Genomic DNA, 16,591 nt, shown 5'->3' on the forward strand with positions numbered 1-16,591 from the left:
CACAATCACATGTGTGAGGTTTGAGACTCTAGACATGTGTCTGACCCTGTTGACCTCTAAGGGGAGATTCCCTGGAGGAAGGAATTGAGGTGATCTTTTTTTTTCTTTTTTTATATTAAACAGATGAAAAAATAAAGTAAATCTAGTTTGACATTAAGTGTTGTGGACATGATCCCGAACCCCCGGCCTCCAGTGTTTTAGGGGCCGGTGCGGAGCCTATTTTTCTGAAGTTTAAATGCACATAAAGGCTCCAGATTGGCATGTAAGACGTGGCTTCTGATGAACAGTGTGGATCTGATGCTGGACAGTGACGACACACACACGCTCAAAAACCCTGGAATTATTCCATTTTCATGGATGCACCAGGAATCCTGAAACACATTCCTCCTGTATTTTACTGTTTTACTACACAACTCCTCTCTATATTACTGTTGATGTTTTGGCTACTCTTCCTTTCTGTATGAAGCAGCTGTGCGTGAGGGACATGATGAGCTCGATCTGGAAGCTGTACTGTACATTACACACTTCAGCGCATGTCAGGATGAACTCTCGGCACGACCTCCCCTCATGCTCATGCGTCATGCACTGAAAAGCAAGAATGTTCATGCAAAAACTCATTATTGAAGTCATATGCACACTCCATCGCTCATCTTAAAGGAACAGCTGATGCAACAATCACAGTTTGGTTATTTACTTAAACTCCTTGTTTCAAACCATATGCTGTCAGTTTTGTGTGTGTGTGTGTGTGTGTGTGTGTGTGTGTGTGTGTGTGTGTGTGTGTGTGTGTGTGTGTGTGTGTGTGTGTGTGTGTGTGTGTGTGTGTGTGTGTGTGTGTGTGTGAAACACAAAATTATACATTTGAAGGAATGTAGACACTCATAGGGATCGCGAATATCAAATAAAATCACTCAAGATTTGCTGTGCTTTTACAGAAATCATTTAAATATATATTTATTTCAGTCGTAAAAATTTATTTCGTGACTGTAGCCAATTAAATAAAAAAATATGATGCATTTATTTGATCAAAAATACAGTAAAATTTTGTAAATTTTATTACAATTTAAAGTAGCTGTTTTCTATGTGAATATATAGTAAAGTGTAATTTATTATTACTCCAGTCTTCAGTGTCACATGATCCTTCAGAAATCATTCTAATATGAGGATTTGATGCTCAAGAAACAGAAAGAACAACATTTATTTGAAATAGAATCTTTTGTGACATTATAAATGTCTATAAAATGTATAAACTTTTAAATGAGAGTGTATATTTAAATATTTTAGGATGAATACACCAACATACATTTTTGTTCATTATTTATTGTCAGTGTTTTTAAACTAAATTTAACTTATATTTAAATAATCAATGATATCAAACCTGGAATGACACATTTATTCGAGCATGAATGAGATTTAAGGATATCAGTGACTAAAATTCAGTGTCTTTTCCTCACACAAAGCTATCGTATGATTTCAGAAGTCATATAGACCACTTTTATATATATATATATATATATATATTTATTTTTTGGGGGGAGATATGGAAAAAAATAGCATTGTGAATATATTTCAAAAGTGCAAAAGTTTTCCTATTGCAATCCATGGAAGAAAGAAAGTCATATAGACCACTTTTCTTTGTCATTTTTGGGAGATTGACAGCTCCTGGTAACTGTATGCTTTTGTCATATAGAAAATATCAGTGTGAATATTGCAATCCATGGAAGAAAGAACGTTTGTAACATGAGAGTGAGTAAATAATGATAATTTTTCCTTTAACAAGTCATGATGTGCATGTGTTGCTCATAGTGAAGACTTCTGTTTGTCTTCAAGAGGCCGAGAGCAAAACAAGACGAAAGAAGATCAGACTTGGATTGTGTCACGTGTGTGTTGATGTGCGCGTGTTGGGAGGAATCATAGTATCGTGACGGCTGCCAACCTTTGATGGCTTCGGCAGAGCTGCCTTGCTTTATCTTTGGCGTCTGTCACTGTGGAGACAGTCGCTCGCATCAGCATCGGCCCTGAGGGATAAACCTGCGGAGAAAAGAAAGAGAGAGGCGAGATATCAAACAGGGCACAGCTCTACTCCTCCCCTGCCAATCCCAGAAATCAGAGGAGAGAGAGGAAAAGTGCAGATGAAAGAAAACCTTCATGTAGCCATTTCTCACTCTCTCCAAAAACAAACAGACCCAAAAACGTCCAGAGGAGAAGACAAAGGAAACGAGGAGGAGGAGGAGAGGGATGAAAGACGGATCTGTTGGGAAATCCAGCTCAAAGCCACTTCTAATGGTCCAAGCTGGTCATTACCTGGTTTGGGTTTTGGTTAAGCGAGTTAAATCCTTCCAGAGGTGAATGAATGTTATTACTAAGCTCGAGAGATTCATTAGAAATAATTAAATAGACACAGATTAGAAAAAGTAGACAGGATACTATAGATATACAGATCTAAAATGAATGTGAACTTCAACAGTGATATTTTGATATTTTTTTGTGCACTTCTGATCCATAATCAGAACCTGCTAGTATTTCAACCACTAAAAAAAGCAGGACATTAACGTGAAAAACACTGATATTAAAAGATTAAATTCAGTATACACCTTATTTGGTGATGTATACTACATACAGGTGAGCAGATGAGCCCAGAATATGAACGTAAACACACGTTAAGCATTTTCTTCATAATGGTATTCGATAGGAATACACTTAAGGAGAAACTTTCCCAAACATTTTCCAGGTTTGTCTGCTTGACGGTACTTAGTATGTTTTATTAATAAGCTGAATACTGTCTTAATGCACACTCTAATCTTAATAGCCTTTTTTTCATTATAAAGAACCTTGTGTGCAATTAAAAAGCTTCCATGGATGTTAAAGGTTCTTCATGGAACCATTGATGCCAGTAAAGAACCTAAGAGTGATTAAGCCACATAAGTATTTTCTTTATAATGGTGTTCTATGGGGAAACTCTTTTACTAAACAGGGCAAATTACTGTGAGAGCGCTATAATCCCATGAAAGCACAGATGCGAGTGGAAAGTTCTGAGCGTGATCTATACTCGTGACGCACAAATTAAAGAACGGATCATTTCCATAATGACCAACACAATCAAGTTAGACAAAAATTTGAGTTTGGTTCAAGACACTTTTTTGGGGCGGTAAATAATGGTGCAAATATCAGTACATTGACGAGAGCAAACCTTAATAAATCACCTTGCATGATCTATTTAAATACTGTCCTCCCATGAATACTGCGTCTGAAAGGGAAACTCCTACAAATGCATTTGCAGCCGCAAAATAATAACCATTTCCACGCCTTTTCAACGCTAATGTAAATCCTGACAGTAGTTTTTTAACACCAAAAGAAGGTTTGTGCTGTTAGTTCTGGCCAGTTTAGTGCATGTTGCATTCACATTCTGGTTGCATATGTTCGCCTGCATCCATTGGTTATGTCATGTGAACAGTTGAGAAAGAAACCGGATGTGTGTCAGTATATTCGGCCCGTGCATTCAGTCTTGTAAGGGTGGTTCAGGCTGCAAGACTGCCGAATGACTAAAGAAACGTTATTAACAAGATGGTAGAAAACTGCACATTTCTTGTCTATTCCACCCACTGCCACTTATACCAACGACGGAAATATGCGCAGTTACAATCGCTTAATATGTGGGAGAGCGTTGCTATAGAGTGACTATATTGTATTGAAATTTGTAGCACTTCAAAGTCAATACCAAATCAAAACTAGATAGCACATTAGTTGTAATTGAAAAGGTTTAATGACAAAATATGGTTATGGTTACACTTAAAATAGTTACAAAATAGATGTATGAGATGATGATAACTTATACCATTAATCTTACCCAGCATGTAGTAAATGTTACCTGAGAGAGAGAGAGATAGAGAGACAGAGAGAGAGAGAGAGAGAGAGAGAGAGAGAGAGCCCCAAGAAAGGGACCCAGAGAAGAAGAGAGCCAGAGCATAAAGAGAGACAGAGCAACAGTTTCAATCTTCTTTTATCCTTTCCTGACCATGTGACTAAAACCCAGATGTGAGACATTCAAACTGACCAATCAGATAATTACACTTCCCCCACTGTACTAAAGGTGTGACAATTCATTGACTCACAAAGTACAAAGTACACACATATTGGCCTACAGGTCTAGATCACTATCAGCCCCTCTGTGCCTTTAGGAACTCCAGATGGTCATTGTGGTGGAAAGAGGGGGTGGAAACAGTAAAGCAAATATCTTTGTTCATTTAAAATATCTTGGATTATTTTCAATCCTACAGTTTTAAAGTGACAACAGCCTAATCTAATATTCCTGCTGTTGTCTGTCACTTAAAGGGATACTTCACCGATTAGCATTAAGCGTTGTATCAGTAGAAAGGTAGTATTTTCGAGTGACCGTGCTCCCCGTCATCGGAGGCTTTTGTGTCCAGAGGCGAGAGACTCCAGCCAGTAGGAGGCGCTCATTCCGCATGTCTTCAACCCGCCCATAGGGGGATCACACCATAAAACGGCGTCTTTTCAGTTTCGAGTCGACTAGTAGCCTAGTTGTCTCATTTCTCCCGACACTGCCCTCTGTAACCGGTGGGCGTGGCTTGGGAGTGGCCTCGTAGGGCAGCGAAGCAAGTGCATTCTGGGAGTTGTAGTCTTTCATCCACATGAGCCAAAAATACATTTTCAGGCTTTTCTCAGTCTAGAAGGCACCAACTTCTAAAATAATTTCACATTTCTACTACATAAATGACCCAATTTAAATACACATTCATCTTTCCAGCTGTGAAATATTCCTTTAATGTTAATAAAATAAAATAATAAAAAATACAGCTTTAACAAAAACGAACCTATTTTTAATTTCTAAAAAATCCAGTATTTTTCAGCTCTAAGATCAGTTTGAGCTCAGACATCATTTGATCACATGTAACAGTGTTTAATATTCACCGGGAGTCTTTGGATCCTGGCCCAGCGCTCCCACATCAGGATTAGCTCCTGCATTTTCCCCTCCAAAACTCACTAATACAGGAGCTCCTCTGGTCCTGCGCAGATGCAAACATCACAACCGTGAGCGAGCGTCGTGGGATTAGAGCCTCAGAAAGCGATTTGCTGAATGTAGCTGACTATGTTTATAATTTAAAATGTCAACTGTCAAGCCACCCATGTTCAATTTTAGTTACAGTTCCACTTCAGCGACGAGGGCGGGTGATTTATGCATCGTTTTTGGATAATTGCAGCGCACCTCGCAGGGGTACCGGTACGGACCCGAAACCATTAAGGCCGTTATGCTCGAATAACATTATTCACGGCTCGGTAAATAAGCTGACATCAAGAAAGATGTGATACATTATTAATGCAATGATTAACGATTGGGATACATGGGTTTGATGGAAGGTTGTTGTCATGGCGATGCCACTGAATATCACTTGCAGACCCGGAATTGCTGAATCTGACAGCAAAAGTGATATTGTGATTCCTGAGGGCAAAGATAGAGACACACACACACACACACACACACACACCAAGGATCCACAGGCATTCGCCAACAGTGCAACCCAGCTGTGTCTAAGATGCATGTCTGAGACAAACCTTTGAGCGAACTGAATCTGAAGGAAGTGTAGATCACTGATGCTTTAAGCTTTTTATTCCCAGAAGCTGCACTCCTGTGAGGAAGCTCTTCTGTCGAAGCTACTGCTGTTTAACCCGCCGAAGGGCTTCCACACACCGCACAAACACTGCCAGGGTTTGCTAGGTGCATTAAGCCTGTAGGAAAGAAATGTAATGCCTTTTACATGAATAGTTCATCCACGATCGAGAAGACTATATTTGCTCGGCCTCATGCTGGTGTGTTGGAATCGGTATGCGGTTCTTTTGCATGCAACAGTGTCTGAAAAACTCAGAAAAGAGACAAAAGGAAGCATCAGTAATCAATATAACTCGAGCACTGCGTACTGTATATTCCAGCATACAGTCGGGAATCAAACAGGGTGCAAACAAATCAATTGTTTCTCATGTGCAATGAGATTAAATGGAAACCAACTATTCTCAGCATCATTGCGGTCACATGATCCTTCAGAAATCAGTCTAATATGATGATTTGCTGCTCAAGAAACATTTATGATTATTATCAATGTTGAAATTATTTTTTTTTAAGGAAACTGTCATTTTTTTTAAGGATTCTGTGATGAATAGAAAGCATTTATTTGTAATAGAATCTTTTGTAACATAATAAATGTCTTTACTGTCACTTTTGATCAATTTAATGCATCCTTACTGAATAAAATTATTATTTTCTTTAAAAAAAAAATATTATTGACCCCAAACTTCAGGAGTCAAGTTTGCAATATGAAGTATATTCTGTCTTTGTGTGTGTGTGTGTTTTATCAAGTAATCATGGGAAGACTACAGAATGCTCAGATGGTGGGAAATTAAAAAAAGTTACATTAATTCTTATTGTTAATCACACTAAATTAACTTGTTAGATAGACAGGCCTTTCATTCTGCTGTTCATACGCTGCTCTGGTTTGTTTGTCTTCATGTTAAACTCAGACTGAAGGATACGGTCAGGAACGAGATGAATGTGTTCAGGCAGCAGATGGCCGTGTGTTGGCGGGAAGTGTGAATCCGAGTGTGTATGTGTGTGTGACAGAGGTGAGTCAGGGCCCTGCTGTGCTGTGACTTTGTGGTTGGATGGAGCTCTGAGTTAGTGTGTTTCATCTCTGTCCCAAATATCACACACACACACACACACACACACACACACACACACACACACACACACACACACACACACACACACACACACACACACACACACAGAAGATGGGAGAAGACACCAGCTCACGAGGATCTCTGAGGGTTTCCTTTGGAGAGAAACAAAAGCATTTTTGAGTTACAGTCATTCATAATTATAAAGAGACAGTCCGGCCCCCAAACTCACACCATTGGATGAGTCAAACCTTTTCCTTGAATGTTTTCTGCTGGTGGAATGATGTTCCAAACTCAACCCGAGCTTTTCAAGAAACGGCTGAAGACGCATCTCTTTCATCAACTCTTGATCCATTAATACTATGGGCCCTATCTCGCACCCAGCGCAATTGACTTTGTACACGACGCATCCTATTTTGTACCCGACGCACAGCGGACTTTTCCCTCCACAGACGCACGCCGGTAAATTAGGGAATGAACTTGCGCTCCCGGGGGCGGTTCAGGGAAAAGAGGAGGCGTGTTCCGGCGCAAACGTTCCCTGGTGCTATTTTGCAGTTTCAGAAAACAATTCCTCCACTGACCAGGAGAAACCTAGTCTAAAGTCAGCGGCGCGTTCAGATGCTATTTTAAGGGCGCATGCTTGGCCATAATGTAGCGTCTTCTCTCTGCTTCTCTCGTCTACACACACGCAGCAGTTCACATTTTTTCAAACCATACATTATTACAAGGAAAAATATTCCACACGAGGGAAATCATTGTTGTGTCCATGAAGATGTGAAAAAATAGGCATAAATCTAGCTTACACATTTACCCAAATTATTATACGCCTGTTTAACCGAAGCTAATTTGTGTGTGTTTCTCCATCCCCAATGTCACTTCTCTGTGTTTTACGGCCCTGACGAGAACGTCGGTCTCCTCGGCTGTGAACCGCTCCTGGCAAATCCGCCGTTATAATAGCAAACCGCCATGGAACAAGCGCGCCTGCTCTTAAAGGGAATGTGAGATGACGCTCTGATTGGTTTATTTCACGTTACGCCCAAACCACACCTATGAGTAATGAAGCGACTTCAGACCAACACATTTTAGATATGTGTCGGGCGCAAGAGTCATTTATCCCACCGGTATAATAGCAACAGCCGAGACCCGCCCACAAAGTTAATTGCGTTTCTCGTTTGTTACTTGCGTTTCAGATCGTTAAAATAGGGCCCTAAGACTTTCTTTTTATCTCTCTCTTCTCTTCTATATCTATAAAAAAATATATAATAATTTACACTGCGTTAGACTAAACTGGGAAGGGTCACAGCGGTTGCATATTGTTGTCCTAGTTGTTAGTTTGATATAAAAGCTTCTGCTAAATGGTTAAATGTAATGTAACATTAGAATCATTTCTGAAGGATCATGTGACACTGAAGACTGGAGTAATGCTGCTGAAAATTCAGCTTTGATCACAGGAATAAATTACACTTTACTAGATATTCACATAGAAAACAGCTGTTTTAAACTGTAATAATATTTCACACTCTTGCAGATTTTATAAATTTTTGATGGACCCTTTGTGAGCATTTCTTAATGTGTCTCATGCTCACCGAGTTACTTACAGTCGTCTCTGCATATTAAACCGGCATAAAGTATTTTAACATTGAATAAATGACGCACTTCACCTTTAACAATGCTGAAGGAAATCACCTCAGAGAGAGAGAGAGAGAGGGAGAGAGAGAGAGAGAGAGAGGGAGAGAGAGGGAGGGAGAGAGAGAGAGAGAGAGAGAGAGAGAGAGGGAGAGAGAGGGAGGGAGAGAGAGAGAGAGAGAGAGAGAGAGAGAGAGAGAGAGAGAGAGAGAGAGAGAGAGAGAGAGAGTATTACAACTGCTCATTTAGAGAATATGTCGTCTTAGTGCTCATTTCTGTGCAAAATGTTTCCAATAATAAACCTCACGAACAGATGTTCTCTATCTCACTAACACTTTCTTTTCTTGTCGTATAATCAGTTCGCTAAAATTAACTTTTTCAAGTTTGGTCTGAGATTTATCGCTAATTTGCACCTGTTTAAGAGTTGTGTGTTTGACATTAAAACCGGTGTCTCTCTCTCTCTCTCTCTCTCTCCCCTCTCTCTCCCCTCTCTCTCTCTCTCTCTCTCTGTCTCTCTCTCTCTCTCTCTCTCTCCAGCTGGGAGAAGAATCCTGCAGACTTTGAGCCTTACCATCTGAAACTGGAGGAATGCATGTCTGCGGACCAGATTCCCACTACGGAACACATCCAAGGATACGTGAAGAAAGTAAGAAGCTCCTGTTTGGCTTCTTGTAGGAACACAGAACTGGATCATGAATATTCAAATCTGCTCATGCATATTAAAACACTGACAAACATTTGTGCTAAAACTTACTAGTTATCAGGTCATACCTGCGGTTTTTGACCTATAAGGTGGATATTAAATTAATACGTTTCATTATTAATAAGGTGAGCTTGCAGTGCATTATGGGATTTCTGCATTGCTCATGAGATATCAACCTCAAATTTGGAACAGGATTTATGGCTTTGATTTTCTCACAGTTTTAGAGTAAAACTTGTTTTGGAAAATATATATTTCATGTAGAAATTTTTTTTTAATAATAAACTTAAACTTCTGTAACTTTTTTTTTTTGGTCACCTTTAAAAAGAGACCAAATTTAAGTCTGTGCTTCAAAGCATTCAATATTTTTAATTTTCTATTTAATTCTCAGCTCTATGCTCAGAAAGTGAATAAATGGATTTTAACAAGTGCATGAATATTATTTTAGTGCCATAAAATACAAAATATTAAATAAAAAAAACATTATCGGACTAAAATGTAGTACATTACTTTCAATGAAATAAAAAATAATAATAAATGTGATTATTTTCGACCGCCACACGAGCAGCACCAGAGAAAAGCTCACTAGGTTTGGGAACATAGCAATTTGTTACAACTACAAAATCATAAATCAATATGGTATATCCTTAAAACCCTGTAATATTTCTGTAAAGCTGTTGTCTTTTTTAATGACAATGTCAGCTAATGCAAAACACCACATTCAATATGTGTTGTTAAACTGGAGTAATGATGTTATATGTGACCCTGGACCACAAAACCAGTCACATGGGTCAGTTTCTTGAAAATGAGATTTATAAAAAATCGAAACATTGAGAAAATCTCCTTTAAAGTTGTTCATTTATGTTCATGATTGTGCTGCATTCACTCACAGAATTACATGTTTTATATATTTACAGTAGGAAATGTACAAAATATCTTCATGGAACATGATCTTTACTGAATATCCTAATGATTTTTGGCATAAAAGAAAAATCGATAATTTTGACCCATATAATGTATAGTTGGCTATTGCCACAGATATACCCGTGCGACTCGAGACTGGTGACGTGATCCAGGGTCACATATTATTTCAATATGAAATGATATTGAATTAAATTGTAATAATATTTCACTGTTTTAACTGTATTTTTGATCAAATAAATGCAGCCCAGCTTCTTCTTTCAGAAAAATCACAAACTATCCCTGTAAAGTGGAACAAAAGTGTCCAATCCCTCTTGGAATCACTATATAGATCCCAGACCTGTTGCGGTCCACATTCACCCGTGATTAATCGCAATGATCATCACCAATACGATCCTTCCACCCGTCACATCAAACTCGGAAATTATTCAGGAGCCCGGCGAGAAGAACGGCTTCTTATCTATGCAATTTCATTTGCATCATTGTTGCAAATATAATGACAGGACTCCCGGCGTCAGCGTTCAATATGCATTAAACAATGCCACTGGAAAAGGACGGGCCTGTTCCCGGTTTAATTTCAGAGAAAATAACCTGCGTGATTCTGGTGTGGGCGAAGGCGTCAGATGGAGATAGTGGAGGCAGGCCTCAGGCTGGCCTTTATTAAAGCAGCATAATGGAAAATGGCATCATTAGCATTCCTTGACAGTTAACGATTCAATTTGGTTTGATGAGAATTCAAAGACTGGCTTCCAAACGTGAACTGACAATAAAGTGGAAGATGCTCGTGTGATTTGGGTCAGTGGTGGACCGCTGCCATTGTAATCAGCGCGTGCTAATTTCAAATAGATGATGGTGTGGAAGAAAGGAAGCCGCTTTTTGCAATATATTGTTTTGAATCGCGTTTTATTGTTAGGGTAATGTGGCATATCAATCGGTTTTAATGTTTTTACGATGAGGAGAATGGAAATAAATGAAACTACTTTCTCCAAATGAAACTTTTTTCAATACGATGCAACTCAAAGCCCTCGGCGGAAGGTTTATCAGGTCGACGACAACATCATAAACATTTTTGTTAACACTTTATTTTACAGTGTCCTTGTTACATATGTTGCATGTACTTACCATAGTAATAACAGTAAATTATGCATAATTACATGCAACTAATAATTACATGCGACGGACGTTAGGTTTATGTATATCCCAGCCGCCGCACTGGCCATTATTATTAATCAAAGGAAACGTATGTGTGTTATCCAAGCATTAATGGTAAGGAACGACCCTTATTATACTTGTGAGCGGCACATATGAGGAGTTTCTGGGTGTTTCTCCCTCATTTCTGCTTCCAGGTCTTGATTGTGGCATTTATTTGAGGTTTAGAATCCAGTATTCCTGTAATTCTTTTGTCTTTTATGAATTTAATAAAGAACTCTGTCTCATATTCTGTCCAATCACACCGCCTCATCTACGTCAGCTGACCTGTAAATGCGCAAAAACTGTTTCCATTGCAGTTTTGCGAAATATTTATTTTTCGAATTGCCTGAAAAACCTCCTCATGCCAGCGGGAAACACTTTTTTGCAATAAATGGGAGTTTTTGCGAAAATTGACGTGTTTCCATCGGGCGTATTTTCAATTCGCAATTTCAATTTGCACAATTTGAAGGGTAATGGAAAAGCACCTTAAAATAAAGTGTAACCCATTTTTTCAAGATGTCAGTGAACTATTTTGAGAAGATCTGCTAAGTTGGACCAGGATCAAATCAGCACTACATAAAGTCAAATCCATAAATATGAAGGCATAGTAAACCATTTCACGAGTTCACACGTACATGAAATCAGATATTTTAAGCGTATTTGGCATGCTGTCCGGGGGAGGGCTCCGAGCTCGGAATTTGGCCCGAACCCAGAGTACTCCCCCTTTTTACTGGGATAGAAACCAGCCGAGAGTGAGGTGATGGGGTGGTGGAGGGATGCTGTGAAACTTGACATGAGACAGAGGTGAGGAAAGGCTTTATTTATACCGGCGTCCTCTTGTGCTGATTGGTTGATTACCTGAACGTGCTCCTCCTGAACTTTGTTACATAAAACTTAATTTAGTCTCGTATTTTCCGGAGATACACTAGTCTGGAATAATTGACATTTTTTTTTCTGTTTTTGAAAGAAGTCTTTTCTGCTCACCAAGTATGCATTTATGTGATCAAAAACTCAGTAAAACTGTGAAATATTATTACAGTTTTAAACAGCTGTGTTCTATGTGAATATATAGTAAAGTGTAATTTATTCCTGTGATCAAAGCTGAATTTTCAGCATCATTACTCCAGTCTTCAGTGTCACATGATCCTTCAGAAATCACTCTGATATGATGATTTGATGCACAATTATTATTGGTACTCAATTATTATAATTCTTACTATTATCAATGTTGAAAACTGTTTTGCTGCTTTTTGACATCAACTTTTGAACGGTACAGTGTCACGGTTTCCACAAAAATATGAAGCAGCACAACTGCTTTCAACACAGATAATAATCATAAATGTTTCTTGAGCAGCAAATGATCATGTGACACTGGAGTAATAGATGCTGAAATTGTTAGAAAGTTCTTTAATATTTCACAATATTACTGTTTTCATTCAAATAAACGCAGCCAAATGCCTGCAATAGTGAAAAACCACAATAGTGATAATATTATGTGAATATTCCTTGATAATTCAGAGCTGATATTCTGCCGTGTGTGTGAAGGCTTTTCATATGTTAATGTCTCCGATTGCGTGATGTTTTGTTCTCAGACCACATGGGGAAGACGGCTTAAGGATTTAAAGTTGTCCTTGGCTTTCCTTATTGTCGGCGACTGTAAACAAGCGCATTGTTTGAGCAGGATAAACCAGACTAGCATGGAAATTCATGTTGGTCTAAACTGGCATTGATTTTCTGCAAACAAAATATACAGTCAAACCAAAAATTATTCAGAAACCAGATAAAACCATTTTTTTTACAATTTTTTTTTTACATTAAAACCAGTGTGCAGGACACTATAGTTCATTTATGTAAGTGAGGATAGCAAAATAAAGTAAACTGTGACATATTATACCCAAAAATCCTTCATACCAGTCAAATTTATACAAATTTGGGAGCAGAAATGATTGGGACACTTTGAGCTGATCATGTTTTGCTGAAGTGTTTTGTCTTTAATTGCTAATGCTCTTTTTACACACAGACTGAACAAAATGAAGCATTGCTTGGTGATTGGTTGAGCTAAACTGGTATTATCTAATTGTGTAGTTAAATTTAACAGCTGACAGATATTCAACATAATTCATGTGTGAGACAGTCTAACAGAAGGACGGACAAAACCAGTCAAATATCAACTGAGTTCTGCTCATATTTTATTACCATTTTCTAAACTATAGCGAACAAACTGTGATAATGTGAGAGATGTGTCTGAATAAATGTTGGTTTGACTGTATAGTCTTACACTGTTACGCTGTGTTTTCTTCTGGAAACAAACTTTGTTGCATTATATTCCTGTTATCTCTGTAAAGCTGCTTTGAAACACTCTGTACTGTAAAAAGCGACTGTGACTTGCCTTGACTTGAGTGTTTCTCTCTCTCTCTCTTCACAGCAGATCCAGGACGCTGCGGATCAGGGCATCATGTTCGCGGGCTTCATCCAGGAGCCGGCGGGTCTTCGCCCACATGTGTCCCGACACGGAGAACCAGAGGAACCCTCTCTCTCCCTGCACTCAAGCCCCAGCTCGCTGCACGGGTCCGGGCTCACGCCGAGCCCCAGTCCCCTGGAGGAGCCCGAGCCCGAGCCGGGAGACCAGAACGAGGGAGCAGAGCCTTCTGAAGGAGGAGGAGGAGGAGGAGAAGACGATCTCTCTGTTGAGACGTCAGCCGTGGTGAAAACAGGACCTGGTGACACACAGCAACACAACAACAACGACACGGCCAAAGTCAAAGACACAACCGAGAAAGCCAGCCGGATCACCCTGAGCAAGAGCGGTGGGTTCAGCATCTTTATCCTTCGATCACAACGAAATCTCACAACGCTATTTTAGGAGAATTAAAGAGCGTTTTAGTTTCGGCATAAAATGTTTTTCAGCATATTTTTGATACTATAACTATAGTTTCAATATAAACTGTACGCTACTCTTCAAAAGTTTGTGGTCGGTAAGATTTTTTTGGTAGAAGTCTCTTATGCTCAAAAATACAGTAAAAATAGTAATATTGTGAAATAATATTTCAATTTAAAATATCAGTTTTCATACAGTAAAGTGTAATTTATTCCTGTGATCAAAGCTGAATGTTCAGCATCATTACTCCAGTCTTCAGTGTCACATGATCCTTCAGAAATCATTCTAATATGATGATTTGATGCTCAAGAAACATTTGTGATTATTTTATTTTTTTTAGATTAGATTCAACTTTATTGTCATTACACAAGTACAGGTACAAGGCAACGAAATGCAGTTTAGGTCTAACCAGAAGTGCAATAGCAGCAAGTGCAGGATATACAGTGGTTCCATAAGTGCAGAACATGGATATGTACTGAATAAATATAGAGTTGAATACTATTATAAACAAAAAAATTACAGATAGATTTGTCCTATGAATATAATATACAGATAACTATTACTGTGAACAGAATTTACAGCTAGATATGTACTGAATATAATATACAGATGGCTATTACTATAAACAGAATTTTTACAGATAGATATGTACTGAATATAATATACAGATAACTATTACTGTGAACAGAATTTACAGCTAGATATGTACTGAATATAATATACAGATGGCTATTACTATAAACAGAATTTTACAGATAGATATGTACTATGAATATATATACAGATGGCTGTTACTATAAACAGAATGTGAGCATAATATACAGATGGCTATTACTATAACAGAATTTTACAAATAGATATATGTATAAGTTAGGCTAAAATGAGCAGTATAACAATGGATTTAAAGTAGTGCAAATAAAGTTTGGACAGAAGCTATCCGAGTGAAAGTGCAGTGGAAGTAATTGCATATTACAGTTAAAGTACGGTATTGCAAATGTATATGTAAACAGTCGGTACTGTAAATAAACAGTCGGCAGTGCAAATTGAGCATATTCCAGTCAAGGTAGTAGTGCAAGATGCATATGTAAACAGTTGTTTCTATAATAACAGTCAGCAGTGCAAATGAACATTATAGTATTGCAAATAACAAAATGGAGGCAGGTGTGAGGAGGGAGAGGAGAGTCAATCAGTATATGAGGGGAGTGGGATCAATGAGGGTTAGAGTTTAATAAAGAGACAGCTCTGGGGAAAAAACTGTTCTTTAGTCTGCTGGTCCTGGTCCGGAGGCACCTGAAACGCCTGCCGGAGGGCAGGAGAGAAAACAGTCTGTGGGCTGGGTGAGAGGAGTCCTTAAGGATGCTGCGAGCTCGATGCAGACAGCGTTTCCTCTGGATGTGCTCGATGGCAGGTAGTGGAGTCCCAGTGATGCGCTGGGCGGTTTTCACCACCCGCTGCAGTGCCTTGCGCTCTGCAACAGAACAGCTCCCATACCACACTGTAGCACAGTTGGTCAGGATGCTTTCTATTGCACAGCGATAGAAGTTCACCAGGATAGTGGAGGAAAGCTGATTCTTCCTCAGTGTCCTCAGGAAGAAAAGGCGCTGGTGAGCCTTCTTGACCAGGCTGGAGGTGTTGGTTGTCCAGGTCATGTCCGCCGAGATGTGGGTCCCCAGGAACTTGAAACTGGAGACACGCTCAACAGCCATTCCATTGATGTGGATGGTGTCGTGTGTGCCTCTTGACACTTTCCTGAAGTCCACGATGAGCTCCTTCGTTTTGGTGGTGTTGAGGAGCTGGTTATTTTCAGTGCACCATGTGGCCAGGTGCTTGATCTCCTCCCTATAGGCAGTCTCATCGTTGTTGCTGATGAGACCAATCACCGTAGTGTCGTCCGCAAACTTGACGATGGAATTAGATCCGTACACAGGCTTGCAGTCGGAGGTGAAGAGGGAGTGGGTGGAAGAGGGTGAAGACATATTATCATCAATGATCAGATTTTTGTGGAAATCATCAATTAGTATTATTGGCAGACAACCACACCAAAATTGCCTTTAGAAATCAATACTTTATTTCTATGATATCACTAAACACTCATTACGTGTTCTTGCATTCTGACATTTTATTGGTATCAATTGCCGTTTTATTTATCAGCTATTGGTCCATTTACATGTGATGTTGCAGTTTGACAGTTTTTTGGGGAAACTAGTCTAAACATCCACTGTATTGGGCAAATTAAGTGCATGAAAATCACTGCGATATTCACAATGTTGCTCAATTTTAAAGGGATGGTTGATTATGATTTGACTTTTCTAACTTTAGTTAGTGTGTAGTGTTGCTGTTTGATCATAAATAACGTCTGCAAAGTTACGACGCTCAAAGTTCAAAGCAAAGGGAGATATTTGCTTTTAAAGAAATCGTGTTTTAAGGACTACAACAAACGGCTGGTAGAGACTACACCACATTCCTCCCGGGTTAGTGACATCACCAACCCTAGAATTTACATAAACCCCGCCCCCTGAACACGATTTATAGATTATCAAGACAGAATATGCTAATCACTGACTAGAAGATAACTACACATCAGC

At 39.0% G+C, this 16,591-nt stretch overlaps 1 protein-coding gene across 2 annotated transcripts in view; it reads left to right on the top strand.

Annotated features, from left to right (window-relative positions):
- Positions 1-16,591, top strand: part of rftn1b (raftlin, lipid raft linker 1b) — a 125,474-nt gene that overhangs the window by 48,246 nt on the left and 60,637 nt on the right. For both annotated transcript variants that reach the window (XM_082150097.1, XM_082150098.1), the window contains exons 4-5: positions 8,854-8,962; positions 13,554-13,935. In XM_082150097.1, coding sequence (XP_082006223.1) covers positions 8,854-8,962; positions 13,554-13,935 — 491 coding nt within the window. The remainder of the gene's footprint in view (positions 1-8,853; positions 8,963-13,553; positions 13,936-16,591) is intronic.

Source organism: Leuciscus leuciscus (assembly GCF_965113295.1).
Source record: "Leuciscus leuciscus genome assembly, chromosome: 20".
Lineage (NCBI taxonomy): Eukaryota > Metazoa > Chordata > Actinopteri > Cypriniformes > Leuciscidae > Leuciscus > Leuciscus leuciscus.